We start from the raw sequence: 19,844 nt of genomic DNA, 5'->3' as shown, positions 1-19,844 counted from the left end.
GGTTTCACCCTGTTGGTCAGGCTGGCCTCAAACTCCTGACCTCATGATCCTCCCGCCTTAGCCTCCCAAAGTGCTAGGATTACAGGCGTGAGCCACTGCACCCAGCCCAGATAATAACTCAACCATTTGCCAATCAGAAAATCTTTGAATCTTCCTATGACCCAAAAGCCATGTCCCCCAATTCCCACCTACTCCCCGCTTCAGTTCTCCCACCTTTCCAGATGGAACCAATGTAAATCTTTTTTTTTTCTTTCCTTTTTTCTTTTTATTTTGGTGGGGGGACAGAGTCTTGCTCTGTTGCCCAGGCTGGAGTGCAGTGGTGCGATCTCGGCTCACTGCAAGCTCCGCTTCCCAGGCCCATGCCATTCTTCTGCCTCAGCCTCCCTAGTAGCTGGGACTACAGGCGCCCACCACCAAGCCCGGCTAATTTTTTTTTGTATTTTTAGTAGAGACAGGGTTTCACCGTGTTAACCAGGTTGGTCTCGATCTCCTGACCTCGTGATCTGCCCACCTCAGCCTCCCAAAGTGCTGGGATTACAGGCTTGAGCCACCGCGCCTAGCCTTTTTTTGTTTTTGTTTTTTTGAGATGGAGTCTCACTCTGTCACCCAGGCTGGAGTGCAGTGATGCAATCTCAGCTCACTGCAACCTCCGCCTCCCAGGCTCAAGCAATTCTCTACCTCAGCCTCCTGAGTAGCTGGGATTACAGGCGCCCACACCACACCTGGCTAATTTTTTTGTATTTTTAGTAGAGACGGGGTTTCACCGTGTTAGCCAGGTTGGTCTCGATCTCCTGACCCTGTGATCCGCCTGCCTCGGCCTCCCAAAGTGCTGGGATTACAGGCTTGAGTCACCCTGCCCGGCCAATTTTTGTATTTTTTTGTGGAGACAGGATTTCACTATATTGCTCTGGCTGGTCTCAAAGCCCTCTTATTTTTTGGTAAATGTTTTTATTGACGTATCATGTACAGAAAGGTGCTTGAATCCTAAGGTGTTCAGCTCTGTTATTTCACAGTGGCCCAGAGAGGGCAGTGGGCAAGTATTTTGCTGTGAGTCACATGGCTCATCCGTGGGAGGCCAAGCAGGTGGGGATTTCGGTGGGCCTTCTGTCCCCACCCCATCCTGTTTCGCTTCCTGCTGGTGAAGGCTTCCTGTGGGCCAGGTGGAGGTCCCAGCCACTCAGAGAGGGGCTCACTGTCCCTGCAGGACCGTGGCTAAGCCGAAGGCAGCCCTTCCTTTTGCACTCTGTGGACCAGGAAGGAAGCACATGAATGCTTGCAGCATCGTTTCCCAACCCAGTTCCTTTGGCTGGAATTGCGGGAATTCGAGTCCTGCTGCAGAAAGAAAGTGGCTTTCCTAAAGAAGGAAGAAAAGCACCATGTGTGTAGTGAGCCTGCTGGGAGCCCGCTTGCCTGCACTCTCTTCCCTGCTTGCAGTGTGACCAGGCCCAGAGAGCTGAAGGGGCTTGCCCAGGCTCCCCCACCACCCTGCGCCACTGGGATTGCAGCCCACTCACCTGGCAAACAGTCACATTCCTCAGCTGTGACTCTTCTTCAGCCCTACCCTCTTCTGGGTCCTCCCAGGAGGTCTCTGTTAGGCAAGCAGGGCAAGGTGCCACCGTGACTCAGGACCTCCATGGGGTTACTCTGATTTCATCTGGGAGGTGGCTCTGCAGGAACCAGTTCATTCACTTTCCCTGTCTGGTTCTCCAGGTCCCCATCTGGGACAGCCAGACGTTAGAAATCAGATGACCTTGAATAGGGTGGTCAGATTCAGCAAATAAACACAAGGATAACTAAGTTATCCAGCTAAGTTTTCATTGTTTTTGTTTGTTTGTTTGAGGTGGAGCCTCACTCTGCTGCCCAGGCTTGAGTGCAGCGGCATGATCTCTACTCACTGCAACCTCTGTCTCCCAAGTTCAAGCAATTATCCTGCCTTGGCCTCCCCAGTAGCTGGGATTACAGGTGCCCTCTGCCACGCCCAGCTAATTTTTATATTTTTAGTAGAGATGGAGTTTCACCATGTTGGCCAGACTGGTCTTGAACTCCTGGCCTCAAGTGATCTGCCCACCGCCTCATCCTCCCAAAGTGCTGGGATGACAGGAATGAGCCATCGCAACCAGCCCCGGCTAAGTTTAACTGCAGATAAACAAAGAAGAGTTTTTATGAGTGTGTCCCCTGCGATAACTGGGCATCCTGTATTTTACCTAGTCACCTCTGTCTGACCACTTCCAGCTCTAGACTTGTATGAGTCTCTCCAGGATGGGTTTATCTCATACCCTAGAGCTGAACTTCTGTGATCCACAAAAGCGGTAACTGAAGGGAATCGGCAAACATTGGAGCCCGCTTTGATAAGCAGGGTCCCTCCAGCCAGCAGGAGATTCTGTCTCTGCTAGGCAGTCAGCACGGTGCCTCCAGTCAGCAGGAGATTCTGTGTCTTTGATAAGCGGGGTCCCTCCAGCCGGCGGGAGATTCTGTCCCTGATAGTCAGTGTACAACTTGGTTGCTTTTGACTTTATGAAAGAACACAGCATTTTGCTTTTCTGTTTGCGCTGAAAATCTGTAGAGGGCGAGCTGGCAATCAGTCATGTTGTGGGCTGGTAATTTGTGGCACCTGCCTTCAAGGCTGTTGCAAAAGCAAACACAGCCAACATGGAAGTGGGACCTGTCCCTGGAGATGCTCTTGACCTTAGAGAAGCTGTGTGGCATGCATGACATCTGATGTCCTTCTGTGTTGCTGCCCCTTAGGAGGGGGTGGACCTCTGCAAAGGAAGTCAGTGTTTTTTTTGTTTTGTTTTGTTTTTTGAGACAGAGTCTCGCTCTGTCACCCAGGCTGGAGTGCAGTGGCGCAATCTCGGCTCATTGCAAGCTCCGCCTCCTGGGTTCACGCCATTCTCCTGCCTCAGCTTCCCGAGTAGCTAGGACCACAGGTGCCCACCACCACACCTGGCTAATTTTTGTATTTTTAGTAGAGACGGGGTTTCACCGTGTTAGCCAGGATGGTCTCAATCTCCTGACCTCGTAATCTGCCTGCCTCGGCCTCCCAAAGTGCTGGGATTACAGGCTTGAGTCACTGCGCCCAGCCGGAAGTCAGTTTTTATAATTGCTCATCCTTGTCACCAGAGAGAATCCCATGACCATTTGGCGACAGGGAGATTTTTTTTTTTCTTTTTTTGAGATGGAGTTTCATCTTGTTGCCCAGGCTGGAGTGCAATGGCGCAATCTTGGCTTACCGCAACCTCCAACTCTCGAGTTCAAGCGATTCTCCTGCCTCAGCCTCCCAAGTAGCTGGAATTACAGGCATGTGCCTGGCTAATGTTGTATTTTTAGTAGAGACGGGGTTTCTGCATGTTGGTCAGGCTGGTCTCGAACTCCTGACCTCAGGTGATCCGCCCACCTCAGCCTCCCACGGTGCTGAGATTACAGGCTTGAGCCACTGTTCCTGGCTGACGGGGAGATGTTTATGCCTGGGTGCAAGAAAGAACCTGTTCTGGGAGGCCGAGACGGGCGGATCACGAGGTCAGGAGATCGAGACCATCCTGGCTAACACGGTGAAACCCCGTCTCTACTAAAAAATACAAAAAACTAGCCGGGCGAGGTGGCGGGCGCCTGTAGTCCCAGCTACTTGGGAGGCTGAGGCAGGAGAATGGCGTAAACCCGGGAGGCGGAGCTTGCAGTGAGCTGAGATCCGGCCACTGCCCTCCAGCCTGGGCGACAGAGCGAGACTCCATCTCAAAAAAAAAAAGAGAAAAAAAAAAAAAAAGAAAGAACCTGTTCTTCTTTAAGCTGTTGTATAAATAATTAACAATCTGATATTTCAAAGGGAACATAAACAGAGCCCAATTCAATATGAAACGGAAGTTTTTCACACCCCTGCAAATGTGTGAAAAAGATAGAACATTTATACCTCAACTAGCAGTTCTTTTGGGCCCAACTGCTCCCATACCATTGTGCCAAGCTAAGGGTATCCTCGCCTTAAATCTTTTTTTTCTACCATTAAATCTTTATTTTCTTTTCCTTTGTGTGTTTATGTTTTTGTTTTTGTTTTTGTTTTGAGACGGAATTTTGCTCTTGTTGTCCAGGCTGGAGTGCAATGGCACAATCTCGGCTCACCGCAACCTCCGCCTCCCGGCTTCAAGCTATTCTCCTGCCTCAGCCTCCCGAGTAGCTGGGATTACAGGCATGCACCACCACGCCCGGCTAATTTTGTATTTTTAGTAGAGACGGGGTTTCTCTGTGTTGGCCAGGCTGGTCTCAAACTCCTGACCTCAGGTGATCTGCCCGTCTCGGCCTCCCAAAGTGCTGGGATTACAGGCTTGAGCCACCGCACCAGGCCTTAACTCTTTATTTTCTAGTTACAAAGATACGTGTTTTTGTTTGTAACAAACGCAAACAATCTAGAACTCCAGCGTGTGGAATAGAACACTGCAACCCATTTCAGTGATGTGGGCTTGGCTCTGGTGTCTGGCAGCCCAGCTGTAGCTTGCTAGCCCTGGGTGCTGGGAGTCGCTGGACATCTGTGAGCTCCAGCTCCTCATTTGTAAAACAGGATGGTGATAATGTTTATCTCTTAGGGCATTGTTCGGGTTCAGTGGCATCGTTTTTATAGCAAACTTGGCCCAGAATTTGGCACATTGAAAACAGCAGGATATCTATCAGCTGATATTGTCATGATGATGATAATGAAGTTTAAGGTAAAAGTAGCTCCTCCCCATGGTTAGACAACTGTATGGCTTCTATTCAGACAGATGTAGAATCAAAGCTGTAACTCCTCCTTCTCAGACATTTCAACTCATCTAAGGGGCCCTCTCCCGTGTAAGCATCTGCGGTCTCTGCAGGGGGCTGACCCTGGATCTCACGAAGTGGACAGGGCTCTCCACACTTCCACATAAATTCACCCCCAACATAACAGGCCACACTGTGGAACTGGAGTCACATAGTGGGGCTGCCCTGGTGGTACCTAGTGGCAATCACACTGATGACAATGATGAGGATGATGATGGTGAAGGTGGCAGCAACAATGATGACAGTGACAAGCATGACAACAATAGTGAGGTGACAACTGTCTTAGTCCATTTGTGTTGCTGCAAAGGAATACCCACGGCTGGATAATTTGTAAAGAAAAGAGGTTCATGCCGGGCGCTGTGGCTCACGCCTGTAATCCCACCACTTTGGGAGGCTGAGGCAGGCGGATCACCTGAGAGGTCGGGAGTTCAAGACTAGCCTGACCAACATGGAGAAACCCCATCTCTACTAAAAATACAAAATTAGCCGGGTGTGGTGGCACATGCCTGTAATCCCACCTACTTGGCAGGCTGAGTCTGGAAAATCGCTTGAACCCAGGAGACGGAGGTTACAGTGAGCCGAGATCGCACCATTGCACTCCAGCCTGGGCAAGAAGAGTGAAACTCTGGAAAAAAAAAAAAAAAAAGGTTCATTTGGCTCACAGTTCTGCATGCTGGACAGGAAACATGGCGCCAGGATGGTGAGGGCCTCAGGCTGCTTCCACTCAAGGCGGAAGGTGAAGGGGAGCCACAGACATCATGTGGCGAGAGGGTGGCAGCAAGTGGGAAGCAGGGAAGGTGCCAGGCTCTTTTTTTTTTTTTTTTTGAGACGGAGTCTCGCTCTGTCACCCAGGCTGGAGTGCAGTGGCATGATCTCGGCTCACTGCAACCTCTGGCTCCCAGGTTCAAGCGATTCTCATTCCTCAGCCTCCTGAGTAAGTGGGATTACAGGCATGCACCATCATAGCCAGCTAATTTTTGTGTTTTTAGTAGAGATGGGGTTTTGCCATGTTGGCCAGGCTGGTCTGAAACTCCTGACCTCAAGTGATCCACCCACCTCAGCCTCCCAAAGTGCTGGGATTACAGGCGTGAGCCACCACGCCCAGCCACCAGGCTTCTTTTTAACAGCCAGCTCTTGCAGGAACCAATAGGGAGCAAACTCATTCATTACTATGAGGATGGCATCAAACAAGCTGTTCATGAGGGATCGCCCCATGACCCAGACACCTCCCATCAGGCCCCACCTCCAATGCTCGGAATCAAATTTCAGCATGAGGTTTGGAAGGGACAAATATCCAAACTATATCAATAAGAATGATGAGAACAATGATGATAATGACGGATAACGGTGGTGGTGATGATGAAGATGATGGTGACAACTCTGTCCCAGGCCCTGTCCTGGAGGCTGGTGATCGATGCCTGTTTGGCGGAGGAGGACACAGAGCCTGGGGGACAGAGGCCCAGCACCTCAGACTCGGGAAATGACTTGCTTAAGGTGACACAGCCCCTTTAGACTCCCGATTCTTTCTCATCCTCTCAGCCAGTCCTGTGTCCACTGCCTCCGCGCTGTCCTGGGAGGGAGGCAGAAGCAGGATGACAACGAGGGCAACTGCAGGGACACTGAGGGGGGTGAGCAAACTTGCCGTGTGAAAACTCTCCTTGCAGGAGTTCCACACACCCCACATCAAACTGCCCTATGTGGACGTGACCACCCTCAGTGCTGCACCTGCCTGACCCTCACTGCGTCCTGCCCCCAGTGTCACCTGAATCCCAACTGAAGCTGCTCCTGGTCCCCCATCCTCTGGTTTGCTTCCTCCCTCCTTCCCTCCCTGCCTGCCTTCCTTCCCCTGTGTGTTTTGAGGTAGGGGTCTTTCAAGTTGTGAGACAGCTGCTCAGACAAAACCTGTCAGTTCCAGACACCTCTTCTGGGAGCTGGTGCTGCCTGGCATGGCGTAATATAGATCCTTTGCTCGGCCAGAGCCTGGCCCCAGGAACACATCTCCACCAAATCATAGAAGCTCCTAGGAGGAAAACGGTATCCGACGCACACGCTGCCGCCTGCGTCCTGCCATGGGAGACCAGAGTGGGGAGCCCAGGCATGCGCAGACTGTCATTGAGCTGCGCTGTCTTCTGGATGTTGCCTTTCTAAGCCTTTTTCTTGAAGCAGTTTCAAACTTAAAGAAGAGTTGTGAGAATATAAAGAGGCCCTGCAAATATCCTTCGCCAGAAATGAACATTTACCTACATGCGCGTTCTCATCTCTCCCTGCACATATTCGTGCATATCATTATTTTCCTATTATTTTCCTGCTGAACAATTTGAGAGTTAAGTTATGGAAATGATGACTCTTGACCCCAAACGTGTCAGTGTATATATATATATTTTTTTTTTTGAGGGTCTCACTCTCTCGCCCAGGCTGGAGTGCAGTGGCACAATCTCCACTCACTGAAACCTCCGCCTCCCAGGTATCTGGGATTACAGATGCCCACCACCATGCCTGGATAATTTTTTTTTTTTTTTGAGACAGATTCTTGCTCTGTCCCCCAGGCTGGAGTGCAGTGGCACAATCTCGGCTCACTGCAAGCTCCGCCTTCCAGGTTCACACCATTCTCCTGCCTCAGCCTCCCGAGTAGCTGGGACGACAGGCACCTGCCACCACGCCTGGCTAATTTTTTGTATTTTTAGTAGAGGCGGGGTTTCACCGTGTTAGCCAGGATGGTCTCGATCTCCTGACCTCATGATCCGCCAGCCTCGGCCTCCCAAAGTGCTGGGATTACAGGCATGAGCCACTGCGCCTGGCTACGCCTGGATAAGTTTTTGTATTTTTAGTAGAGATGGGGTTTCACCATGTTGGCCAGGCTGGTTTCGAACTCCTGACCTCAGGTGATCTGCCTGCCTCGGCCTCCCAAAGTGCTGGGATTACAAAGCGTGAGCCACCATGCCCAGCCATCAGTGTAGATTTTCTAACAGCAAGGACCATTTCTTTCTTTCTTTCTTTCTTTCTTTCTTTTTTTTTTTTTTTTTGAGACAGTCTTGCTCTTGTTGCCCAGGCTGGAGTGCAATGGCACAATCTCAGTTCACTGCAACCTCTGCCTTCTGGGTTCAAGTGATTCTCCTGCCTCATCCTCCCGAGTAGCTGGGATCACAGGTGCCTGCCACCACACCTGGCTAATTTTTGTATTTTTAGTAGAGACGGGGTTTCACCATGTTGGCCAGGCTAGTCTCGAACTCCTGACTTCAGACGATTCACCCGCCTCAGCCTCCCTAAGTGCTGGGATTACAGGCGTGAGCCACTGCGCCCAGATGAGCAAGGACCATTTCTTAAAGAACACAGTACAATAGGCCAGGCGCGGTGGTTCATGCTTGTAATCCCAGCACTTTGGGAGGCCGAGACGGGCGGATCACGAGGTCAGGAGATCGAGACCGTCCTGGCTAACCCGGTGAAACCCCGTCTCTACTAAAAAATACAAAAAACTAGCCGGGCGAGGTGGCGGGCGCCTGTAGTCCCAGCTACTCGGGAGGCTGAGGCAGGAGAATGGCGTAAACCCGGGAGGCGGAGCTTGCAGTGAGCTGAGATCCGGCCACTGCACTCCAGCCTGGGCGACAGAGCAAGACTCTGTCTCAAAAAAAAAAAAAAAAAAACACACAGTACAATAATCATAATCTGAAAATTTAATATTGACCCCAGACTGTAATCTAAAATACAGTTGTTTCTCTTCTGACCATTTTATTACTTCTCTTCTCTTCTCTTTTCTTTTTTGAGACAGGGTCTCGCTCTGTCTCCCAGGTAGTGCAGTGGCAAAATCATGGCTCACTGCAGCCTCCACTTCCCAGGCTCAAGCGATCCTCCCACCTCAGCCTCCTGAGTGGCTGGGATGACAGGCATGCGCCACCATGACCGATTAAATTTTGTGCTTTTTTGTAGAGATGGGGTTTCGCCATGTTGCCCAGGCTGAGCATTACTTTTGAAACAAACACACCAGGACGTCATGCTCTCCTGTCTCCCAGTCTCAACAGTAAACAACATCCTGCTGCTCGCATGGTGGCGCCTCCCTGCGCCCCACAGCATTTTGTTGTTTTACTGGAGTATTTTTACAGCAAATTCCAGACATCATTCCATCCGTGAGGACTTCCGTACAGATTACTGGTTTTCAAAACCCGCCGGGTGGGCTGCGATCAATGCTGAACAAAGACAGGATGAAAGGGAATAGTTGATAGAATCCGAGTACGTTGTGCAGGGCCGGTCTGCACTTTGCTGGGATGTTGAGTCTATCTTCCCAGCAGCCGCAGTCCAGGGAGGTTTGGGAAGCCTGGCCAGCAGAGGCCCTGGGGCTCTGTGCAGCTTTCCCTCTGGCTTCTTTGTGGTTGACCCTGACGTCAGGGCTGCAGGACCCCTTGGCAAGGCTGGCGGCAGGAGAGCCAGCATGGGCAGAATGGATAAGGGATGGAGATGAGGTCTGCTCCACCCTCCCCTGTTCCTGGAAGCTCTTTCCCCTGGGGACTCCAAGACTTTCCACGTCTGCCTGGTCACTAAAGGCATAGTCTCCACAGTCCAAAGTTCTGGCTTCAAATCCCTGCTCTGTCACTTGCTACCCAGATGACCTTAGGCAAGTTAACGAATTCCTCTGTGCTGTTTCCTGTTAGATGTTTCCTGTGAAATGGGACAGGAATGGTCCCAACTTCATGGGGTTGTTGTGAGGATTCACTGTATATGTATATGTATATGTATATGTATATGTATATGTATATGTGTGTGTATAATATACATAAAAGGCTCTGAACAGTGTCGGGCCCATGGTGAGTGCCAGGAAATGTGTCTGTCACTCCCGCAGGCCTGGGCCCTCTGTCCCTCAGCCCCAGCCCCACTCCTTCGCTACCCCTCACTCCTCCCGTAGGGAAGGATTCTCTCTCCTGCATGTGAGAGTCCTGCAGGGAGCATTTAAAAATCTCAGTGCCAGGCCAGGCGCGGTGGCTCATACCTGAAATCCCAGCGCTTTGGGAGGCTGAGGTGGGTGGATAACTTGAGGTCAGGCGTTCGAGACCAGCCTGGCCAACATGATGAAACCCCATCTCCACTAAAAATACAAAAAAAAAAAAAAAAAAATAGCTGGGTGTCATGGTGCACCCCTGTAGTCCCAGCTACTCAGGAGGCTGAAGCAGGAGAATCACTTGAACCTGGGAAGTAGAGGGTGCGGTGAGCCAAGGTTGTGCCACTGCACTCCAGCCTGGGCGACAGAGTGAGGCTCCATCTCAAAAAAAAAAAGAAATCCCAGTGCCAGCCACACACCAGACCAATTGCCCCGGAATCTCTGGGGGTGGAACTCAGGCTGCAGTTTTTGTTTTTGTTTTTGTTTTTTTTTTTTTTTTAAGAAACAGGCTCTTGCTTTGTCACCCAGGCTGGTGTGAAGTGGCACAATCAAGTTCAAGGTTCACTGCAGCCTCAACCTCCTGAGCTCAAGTGATCCTCCCGCCTCAGCCTCCTGAGTAGCTTGGACTACAGGCACAGGCCACCACGCTTGACTAATTTTTTTTTAAATGTTTTATAGCTAGGGTGTCCAAACTTTTGGCTTCCCTGGGCCACATTGGAAGAAGAATTGTCTTGGGCCACGCATAAAATACACTAACGATAGCTGATGAGCTTAAAAACAAAAAATCGCAAAAAAAATTCATAATGTTTTAAGCAAGCTTACGAATTTGTGTTAGGCCACGTTCAAAGCCGTCCTGGGCTGCAGGCGGCTGGAAGGCTGCGGGTTGTACAAGCTTGTTTTTTGTTCTTGAGATGGAGTTTTGCTCTTATTGCCCAGGCTGGAGTGCAATGGCACGATCTTGGCTCACTGCAACCTCCACCTCCCGGGTTCAAGAGATTCTCCTACCTAAGCCTCCCAAGTAGCTGGGATTACAGGCACCCACCACCACACCCAGCTAATTTTTTGTATTTTTAGTAGAGATGGGTTTCCACCATGTTGGCCAGGCTGGTCTCGAACTCCTGACCTCAGATGATCTGCCCACCTTAGCCTCCCAAAGTGCTAGGATTACAGATGTGAGCCACTGCGCCTGGCTGTAAGCTTGTTTTATAGAGACAGGGTCTTCTTATGTTGCCTAGGTTAGTCTTAAACTCTTGGCCCCAAGCGATCCTCATGCCTCAGCCTCCCAACGTGCTGGGATGACAGCTGTGAGTTACCTAATCTGGAAGAAGCAGTATTTTGTAAAGCTCCTGGGCGAGGTGCGGACACTGCAGGGCCCAGCTCTTCTTGGCTGTAGTGTGGATGCAGGTTCTGAGTGGGCAGGGCCAGCTCAGGGCCTGAGACTCTGCAGGCACAGCTCCCGGGAAGCCTGTGCTGCTGTTCCATGGGCCATTCTGGGAACAGCAAGGCCCTGGAGAAAAGGCCTACCTGGAAACCTCGACCTCCTTTCCCTCCCTCGCTGTCATAAGGGACGGCAGCAGCTGACATTGCTCGGACTTTTCCTCTATTCCCAGCACAGATCACCTCCCGACACTCAGTCCTCGCTGCTGCTCAATGAGACCATTATGTGCCTCATCCCTTTTTTTTTTTTTTTTTTTTTTTTTTTTGAGACGGAGTCTTGCTCTGTCACCCAGGCTGGAGTGCAGTGGCCAGATCTCAGCTCACTGCAAGCTCCGCCTCCCGGGTTTACGCCATTCTCCTGCCTCAGCCTCCCGAGTAGCTGGGACTACAGGCGCCCGCCACTGCGCCCGGCTAGTTTTTTGTATTTTTAGTAGAGACGGGGTTTCACCGTGTTAGCCAGGATGGTCTCGATCTCCTGACCTCGTGATCCGCCCGCCTCGGCCTCCCAAAGTGCTGGGATTACAGGCTTGAGCCACCGCGCCCGGCCGCCTCATCCCTTTTTAAAAAAAATTTTTTTTCTCAAGATGAATTCTCACTCTGTCGCCCAGGCTGCAGTGCAGTGGCGCAATCTCAGCTCACTGCAACCTCCACCTACGGGTTCAAGTGATTCTCCTGCCCCAGCCTCCGAGTAGCCGGTATTACAGGCACCCACCACCATGCCTGGCTCATTTTTTTACTTTTAGTAGAGACGGGGTTTCACCATGTTGGCCTGGCTGGTCTTGAACTCCTGATACACTCGCCTTGGCCTCCCAAAATGTTGGGATTACAGGCTTGAGCCACTGTGCCTGGCCACCTCATCCCATTTTAAAGATGAGGAAAGTGAAGTGTTGAGATAAACTCTCCGTGGTCACATGGCTGGGACCTGGCCCAGCTGGTGCAGTGGGGAAGCCCCAGAGACCACTGCTAAGTTGGAATGGCCACCTTTCATACGCAGCTGGCCCACGCCCGCTCCATCAGTATCTCTCGCTCTCCCTGTCTTCCCCAGGCCCTCACTCTATGTCCTGGTGGTATCTCCCACCCATGTCTTACTAGCTCCACCTGGACTTCCAGCTCCTTCTCCAAACCTTTCCTGACCTGCCATCTTCACATTCACCTGTCTGATTTCTGGCCCAGAGCAAGCATCTCTGACCTCAGAGGCACAGGAATCCGTGGGACCTTGTGCCCCTGGGTGGGCCTGAGCTGCTGCCTTGCTCCCCAGCCTCCGGGTTGCTGATGCTACCAGTCCACCAACAGCTTGCAGACGAGGGCCAGGCCTGGGGTCTCCTCACAGGCCCTAGCCACACACCCTTCTAGAAAGCAGACTTGCTCCTTGGAATCCTCAGAATAAGCTCTTAACTCAAAACCAGCCCCAAAAACCCCAGGTCCAACCCATCTTTGGTTTCTCCCCACCTGTTCCTGCCTGACCTCCCACCCCCTGGGGCTCCTCCTATGGACTGTGCCTTTATCTTCCTCTGGACCTCTGCACACTACAGGCCCCTGTGGGGTGGGGCTCCAGCCTGGGGATCAGGACAGTCCTGGGTTCGAGTGTCAGCTCCACAGTCCCTAGCAAGCTAGTAGCCTCAGGCAGGTGCCACCACCTCTCTGAGCCCTGATTTTTGTGTCTGTGAAGTGGTGACAGTAATAGTACCTTGCGGGGCTGTTACTGAGGAATGAGTGTCAAGAGCACGCAGGGGCCCTGCACCACTGGCTGCTGCTTTTATTTTTCAATTGCTCAGAACTGAGGATGCCTCATGTCACAGGAACATCATGAGAACACTGGTTGGGATAATTCTAATACCTTGTGGGCTGGGGGCCACACGGGCTCTATAGCTCAGGCTGTCAGATCTCCAAAGAACCTGCATTAGGAAAAAAAAAAAATGGCAGCATTAGAATGGGAGGTGCGGCCGGGCGCGGTGGCTCAAGCCTGTAATCCCAGCACTTTGGGAGGCCAAGATGGGCGGATCACGAGGTCAGGAGATCGAGACCATCCTGGCTAACCCAGTGAAACCCCGTCTCTACTAAAAAATACAAAAAACTAGCCAGGCAAGGTGGCGGGCACCTGTAGTCCCAGCTACTCGGGAGGCTGAGGCAGGAGAATGGTGTAAACCCGGGAGGCGGAGCTTGCAGTGAGCTGAGATCTGGCCACTGCACTCCAGCCTGGGTGACAGAGTGAGACTCCGTCTCAAAAAAAAAAAAAAAAAAGAACGGGAGGTGCACTGCCATGGGGGCCTCTGGGCCACCCCCGAGCCCTGGCTGGCAGGTCTTCACATCTCTGCAGCTGCAGCCGTCCTGTGGCTCTTGAAAGAAAAGACTTGGCGGTGTCGGTTCCCTATGATCAGTTCACTGCAGCCTCCACCTCCTGGGTTTAAGTGACCTCACAGAGCCAGGGCTGCAGACGCCGCCTTGGCTTCCTGTATATTTAACTTTGAGGCACCCATAAGTTTTTTCCACCAGCACAGACTCCCTCTTTGAGCAAATCCAGCCCAGATGTAGTTGACAGGTGGCGTGACCTGGAGGCCGGTGGTTTCTCTCCACCACAACCTCCTGTTTTGCACTCGTCAGGGCCGGGGTGGGGGCCTGGCCTCACATGGCCAACACAAACAAGTTGTGCCCGCCCCTCCTCTGAGCGCTCTCCTCTTTCCACAGGCCTGCAGAGGCGCCAGCATGGGGCTTAAGATGTCCTGCCTGAAAGGTAAGGCCTGCACCTCTGTCCCCACCAGCTCTCATGGCAGGGGGTGGGCTGGGCTGGGGGGCAGGAGGGAGGGGAGATGAAGCCCTCTGCCCTGCAGAGAGAGCGGGGCACCATCCCTTAAAGCAGTCCTGTACACAGCAGGTACCCTAAAAATGCTTGTCATGACCCTGAGCACCCCCCCAAGGCCTTCCATTTCTTTTTTTTTTTATTTTTTTTGAGACGGAGTCTTGCTCTGTCACCCAGACTGGAGTGCAGTGGCCGGATCTCAGCTCACTGCAAGCTCCGCCTCCTGGGTTCACGCCATTCTCCTGCCTCAGCCTCCCGAGTAGCTGGGACTACAGGCGCCCGCCACCTCGCCTGGCTAGTTTTTTGTATTTTTTAGTAGAAACGGGGTTTCACCGTGTTAGCCAGGATGGTCTTGATCTCCTGACCTCGTGATCCGCCCGTCTCAGCCTCCCAAAGTGCTGGCACTACAGGCTTGAGCCACCGCGCCCGGCCCTTCCATTTCACTAGCAGTGAGTGACTGAGAAGGTGGCAGTGCCCTGGGGCCTCAGTTTCCCCCTCAGGGGGCCTAATCCCAGGCTGTGGAGAGTGAGGGAGGAGGAGACCTTTGCGAAGGAGCCAGGCACACGCTGGGCTGTTTTTTTTCCCGAGGACACACCTGGGGCCTGTTATCACCCAGACAAGAGGTCCAGCGTCCAGGTGCTGGGAGAGAAGGCCAGCAGGAGAAAGTTCTAGAAGGACACAAAACCACTGAAGGGTGTTGTGGGTGTTGGCGAAGGTGGCCCAGACTTCTGTCCTGTCTTCTGTCCTGGGGCAGACCAATGCGGGAGGAGACCTCCCATCCCAAGTCCATTGCTGCCCCCTCTTCTTTACCTTGGTGACAGTTGCTTTGGTCTCCCCAGCCGAAAATCTGGGAGTCACGTGGGCGGCCACTGGTCCAGACCCAGCATGCCTGCCTGCTCTGACTTGCGGCCCTGCTGCCTGAGACCAACTCTGGCTCCAGGTGTCCCATGGCCAGTAGTTTGAGGGCCGGGCTCCTAGCCTGCCCCAGGGCCACCTGCCTGACCCCAGCAGCCCCCTCCAGGCAGAGGTCACCTACGCACCTGGAGAGGTGGTCAGGAACTGAGCCAGGCCTGGGATCAGCCTGCATTGTGTGAGTTGTAGCCTCACCAATGCCTCTGTAAGACCTAGATCAAGAGCCTCAGTTTCCTTATCAGTAAAATGGGGATCATGGTGGACCCGTCTCAGGTCACCAGGAGCACCAGAGCAGGGCCTGGCGCACCCTGGCGGTGGCTGCTCTTAATTAATTGTATTATTTCCTTCGTCAAATTCACCAGGCTCTGTAGCCCATCCTTTGGGTTTAGGCAGGTTTAGGGCTTTTGGATGCAAGCTACAGAAGCGGATATTGGTTGACAAGGAATTTACTGGAAAGCCAAGGGGAGCCCACAGGAAGAGTGAAGTAAGGAGGAATGAAAAGGTCCCTGCTGGGAGCCGGGATGAATGGACCACCTTTTAGGTTCCCAGGCTGGGAGGAATCCACTCCAGGAGAGCATCTGGCCCAGCTTAGGTCTTAGGCCCGCCCCCTTGGTGTGGAGGGAAGTGCATCTTGATTGACAGCTCCTCCAAGACCGCTTGCAGAGAGATTGGTTCCCATGGTGAAAATCGGGGTGTCCTTTGCCAAGCGGGATGGGATGCCAGACAGACACAAACAGCCCGCGTCCCCTCCAGGGCCTGCCTTCCTCTGAGACTCCAGCCTGACCCCACAGAGGAGCGGGCAGATGTTTGTCAAATGAGTATCTGTGAGTAGTTGAGGTTGATCCAGCCGCAGACAGTGGTTGAGAGGGTCAAGCCTGAACCCTTGAAACTTGAGGACTTTCTTCCCTTTGACGTGAGTTTCCCAGTTCCTGGCACAAAGTAGGCATTGAGGACACTTTTCTTTAAAAAATAATATGTATCACATAAAACTTACCGTTTTAACCATGAAGTGTACAGGTTAGTGGCATTAAGCACGTTCACAATGTTGTGCAACCATCGCACCACCCATCTTCAGAATGAAGGTTTCATCATCTCCAACTGAAACTCTGTCCCCATTAAACACTAACTCCCCGTTCCCTCCCCCAGCCCTTGGCAGCCACCATTCTACTTCCCGTCTCTAGGAATCTGCTCTAAGGACCTCATGTCCGTGGAATCATCCAGCATTTGTCCTTTTGTGTCTGGCCTCCGTCGCTCAGCGTGGCGTTTTCTAGGCTCATCCACATTGAGGCATGAGTCACTGCTTCATTCCTTTTCACGGCTGAATACTACTCCACCATGTGGACAGACCACGTTTTCTTTATCTGCTTCTCCAATGATGGACACTGAGTTGTTTCCACCTTTTGGTGACTGTGTCAGGACATCTTTGACAAAGAAACCAGGCCCCTGGAGGTGTCTCTGGGACCACTTTTCTTCCAACCCAAGGCCGGGGCTTGATCAGGAAGGTAGACCAAGACTCTGCAGATCCTGACAGTGCCTGGGAAATGCACTCCGACACCACCCACCCCCGGCCCCTCATGAGTGAAAGCACAGGCAGCCAGCTCAGGGTTCCTGGAGCTGGGAGCTTTTAAAAGGACCACCTTCCTGTAGGCCCTAGAGCTGCTGAGTGCTGGAATGGCACCTGCCCCAAGCACGGCTTGTCCATCCATTTTTCATGGCTGGCTTTGGTGCTACCGGCCCCTGCCCACCCCCACCTGCCCAGCCTGGGTCTCTGAAGGTGATGAGGCCCGCACAAGCATGGTGGTGACTCTGGGAAATGGGGAGTAGGGGGGCCAGAACTCTTTTTTTTTTTTTTTTTTTTTTTTGAGACAGAGTCTCACTGTGTCACCAGGCTGGAGTGCAATGGTGCAATCTCAACTCACTGCAACCCCTGCCTCCCGGGTTCAAGCGATTCTCCTGCCTCAGCCTCCAGAGTAGCTGGGATTACAGATGCCTGCCACCACGCCCAGCTCATTTTTGTATTTTTGGTAGAGACGGGGTTTCACCATGTTGGCCAGGCTGGTCTCCAACTCCTGACTTCAAGTGATCCGCCTGCCTTGGCCTCCCAAAGTGCTGGGATTACAGGCGTGAGCGAGCCACCACGCCCGGCCTGGAGAGAAACATTGTAACTCGACATTTGAAGCAACCAGGAACTCAGTAACATGGCATCTTACTGTCCTAGGGCTGCTGTAAGAAATTACCCCAAACTAGGTGGCTTAAAACAGGAATTTATTCTCTCACAGTTCTGGAGGCCAGAGGTGTGACATCCAGGTGTGAGCAGGGCCTCGTTTCTTCTGGAAGATCTAGGGAGGCTCCTTCCTGCCAAGCTCCTGGTGGCACCAGCCATCCTTTGGTTTGTGGCCGCTTGTGGCCGCTTAGCTCCAGCCTCTGCTTCATGGCACATGGCTTTCTTCTTCTGTCTTCCCCTCTCTTTTAAGGACAACTGTCATTTGCTTTAGGGCCCACCCTATTCCAGGATAATCTCATCTCAAGATCCTTAACTCAATTATATCTGCAGGGCTACACGGTGGCTCATGCCTGTAATCCCAACATTTTGGGAAACTGAGGCAGGAGGATCTCTTGAGCCCAGGAGTTCAAGACCAGTCTGGGCAACATCACAAAACCCCATCCCTACAAAAAATACAAAAATTATCGGGGAATGGTGACGTGCATGCCTGTAGTCCCAGCCACTTGGGAGGCTGAGGTGGGAGGATCCCTTGAGCCCAGGAAGTCAAGGCTGCAATGAGCCGTGATCACACCACTGCACTCCAGCCTGGGTGACAGAGCCAGACCCTGTCTCAAAAAAAAAAAAAAAAAAAAAATCACAAAGACCCTGTTTTCAACAATGTTAGATTCCCACTCATAGGTTCCGGTTAGGTGTATCTTTTGGAGCGGGCACCGTTCAGCCCTGGATACAATTACTGTCACTCCCTGGGGCCTCAGCACTACATGCTGCCCAGGGCACCAGGAGGAGGGACCTGCCAGGACCCAGGCCCTCTGCCTCTGTGCTCTAGCCCTGCAGCCTGGCCAAGGACTCAGACCCACCCAGCTGTTTCCAGGTGACCCTCCTGTACCATGCCCCCAGCTGCAGGTCTCCCTGGGTTCAAATCCCAGCTCTGCCCCTTACCAACGATTTGACCTTGGAGCAGGGCCAGCTTCACGGGCATGTGACCTCTGCAGCTACACAGGCCCCATGCTCAGTTTAATGCTCTTAATGCATATTGAACAATGGGCCTCACATGTTCATTTTCCACTGAGCCCCACAGATTACACAGTGGTTCCTGCCTTGGGGCAAGTGACCTTGTCTCTCTAGGCCTCAGCTTCCTCTGGGGTAAACCAAGGCATCCTGCATCCAGCCCACAGGTTTTATTGAGTGCTGGGTTCTGGAGAGGACTTGAAGAATCATAAAGACAGGACTCTGCCCAAGGGTATACTATCTAGAGCCACACCATCCAGTAGAAATAGATTTTAACGTTTCTAGCAGTCCCATGAATAAGGTAAAAAGCAACGGGTATGATTACTTTTAATATGTTTTATTTAATTCAGTGTATTCCAAACATCATTTCAACGAGTGGGGTCCAGTTCACTGGTCTGGGAGGTTCAGTCAGCTGATCGGGGGAGGGGGGTGTTCAGTTGTCTAGGGGATTTAGTTTTGTGGTTTGGGGAATTTCGTTGTCTGGTCTGGAGGTTTAGTTGTCTGGTCTTGGGGGGATTGTCTCGTATGGGGAGGTTAGTTGGCTGATCTATGGGGTTTAAGTTGTCTGGTCTGGGAGTTACTTGGCTGGGCTGGGGGCTTTACTTGGCTGGTCTTGGGGGGTTGGTTGGCTGGTCTAACAGGGTTTACCTGTCTTGTGTGGGGATTAATTGGCTAATCTGGGGGTCCAGTTGGCTGGACTGGGGTTACTTGGCTGGTCTGGGGGTTCAGTTGGCTGGTCTGGGGTTATTTGGCTGGGCTGGGGGCTTTACTTGGCTGGTCTTGGGGGTTTAGTTGGCTGGTCTGGGGGTTTAGTTGTGTGATCTGGGGGTTTGATTGGGTGATGTGGGGGTTCAGTGGCTGGTCTGGGGGTTCAGTTGGCTGATGTGGGGGTTCACTTGCCTGGTCTGGGGGATTTAGTTTGCTGCCCTCCTTTCTTTCCCCCTCCAGTCTGAGAATCTCTCCCTCTAGAACCAAAGTAGGCTTTCTGAGCCAGGAGGCACCTTGGCAGTCATCTTGCAAAGCCTTACATTACATATAGGGAAATTGAGGCCCAAGGAGAGGAAGTGACCAGCTACGGTCACACCAACTAGAAATGAGACATGGGTTCCTTTAGGGAGGCGGCTCGGAGACCTGTTCTTATTCTCTTAGGAGGCGTGGTTACCGGAGGCATGGTTACGGGAGGTGTGGTTACGGGGGCGTGGGCTGAGCCCGCTCAGTAGAGTGTGAGGCATGGTTACGGGAGGCGTGGTTACGGGAGGCATGGGCTGAACCTGCTCAGCAGAGTGTGAGGGTCACAGTGGGTATGACATTCTTCCCTGCGGGCTTCATCTCACCGACTCTGACCAGCCACAGCCCCAGCCCTCGCCACCTCCTCCTTCCTTAGCTCCCCCATGGGCTCTGAGGCTGTGTAACTGCCCAGGAAGACCCAGGCCCCTTCCCTATTGGGCTGGCTTTGTGTCGATGGCACCCAACGTGGCTGGCTGGGATGGGGTCCGCCCACTGCTGGGCTGGCTTCCGTCTCTACCGTGTGTGACTGTCCGGTGGCTGCTGTGACAAATGACCATACACTGGGGGTGTAAAACAGCAATTTTTATTCTCTCATGGTTCTGAAATCGGCCCTGGCAGGGTCACCCTCCCTCCTCAGCCCCAAGTGAGGAACCTTTCAGCCTCTTCCAGCTTCTGATCACTTCAGGCATCCTGGGTCCAGTCTCTGCCTCCGTCTTCACGTGGCCTTCCTCTCTTCATGTTGCCCTGCATTCAACCTCCCTCTCCTCCTCTTGTAAAGACACCAGGCGTTGGATTTAGAGCCCCTGCGC

General features: G+C 52.5%; 2 protein-coding genes across 4 annotated transcripts in view; one reads left to right on the top strand and one right to left on the bottom strand.

Moving 5' to 3' along the window:
* Nucleotides 1-19,844, bottom strand: part of COX4I1 (cytochrome c oxidase subunit 4I1) — a 240,267-nt gene that overhangs the window by 60,872 nt on the left and 159,551 nt on the right. The gene's annotated exons all lie outside the window — the stretch shown is intronic.
* The window catches only part of C20H16orf74 (chromosome 20 C16orf74 homolog), a 45,805-nt gene that overhangs the window by 2,819 nt on the left and 23,142 nt on the right, over nt 1-19,844 (top strand). For both annotated transcript variants that reach the window (XM_028841078.2, XM_077987044.1), the window contains one exon: nt 13,772-13,817. In XM_028841078.2, the coding sequence (XP_028696911.1) occupies nt 13,790-13,817 (28 nt within the window). In that variant the 5' untranslated portion in view covers nt 13,772-13,789. The remainder of the gene's footprint in view (nt 1-13,771; nt 13,818-19,844) is intronic.

Source organism: Macaca mulatta, chromosome 20 (genome assembly GCF_049350105.2).
Source record: "Macaca mulatta isolate MMU2019108-1 chromosome 20, T2T-MMU8v2.0, whole genome shotgun sequence".
Classification (NCBI taxonomy): domain Eukaryota; kingdom Metazoa; phylum Chordata; class Mammalia; order Primates; family Cercopithecidae; genus Macaca; species Macaca mulatta.
This window is presented reverse-complemented; position numbering and strand designations above follow the sequence as displayed.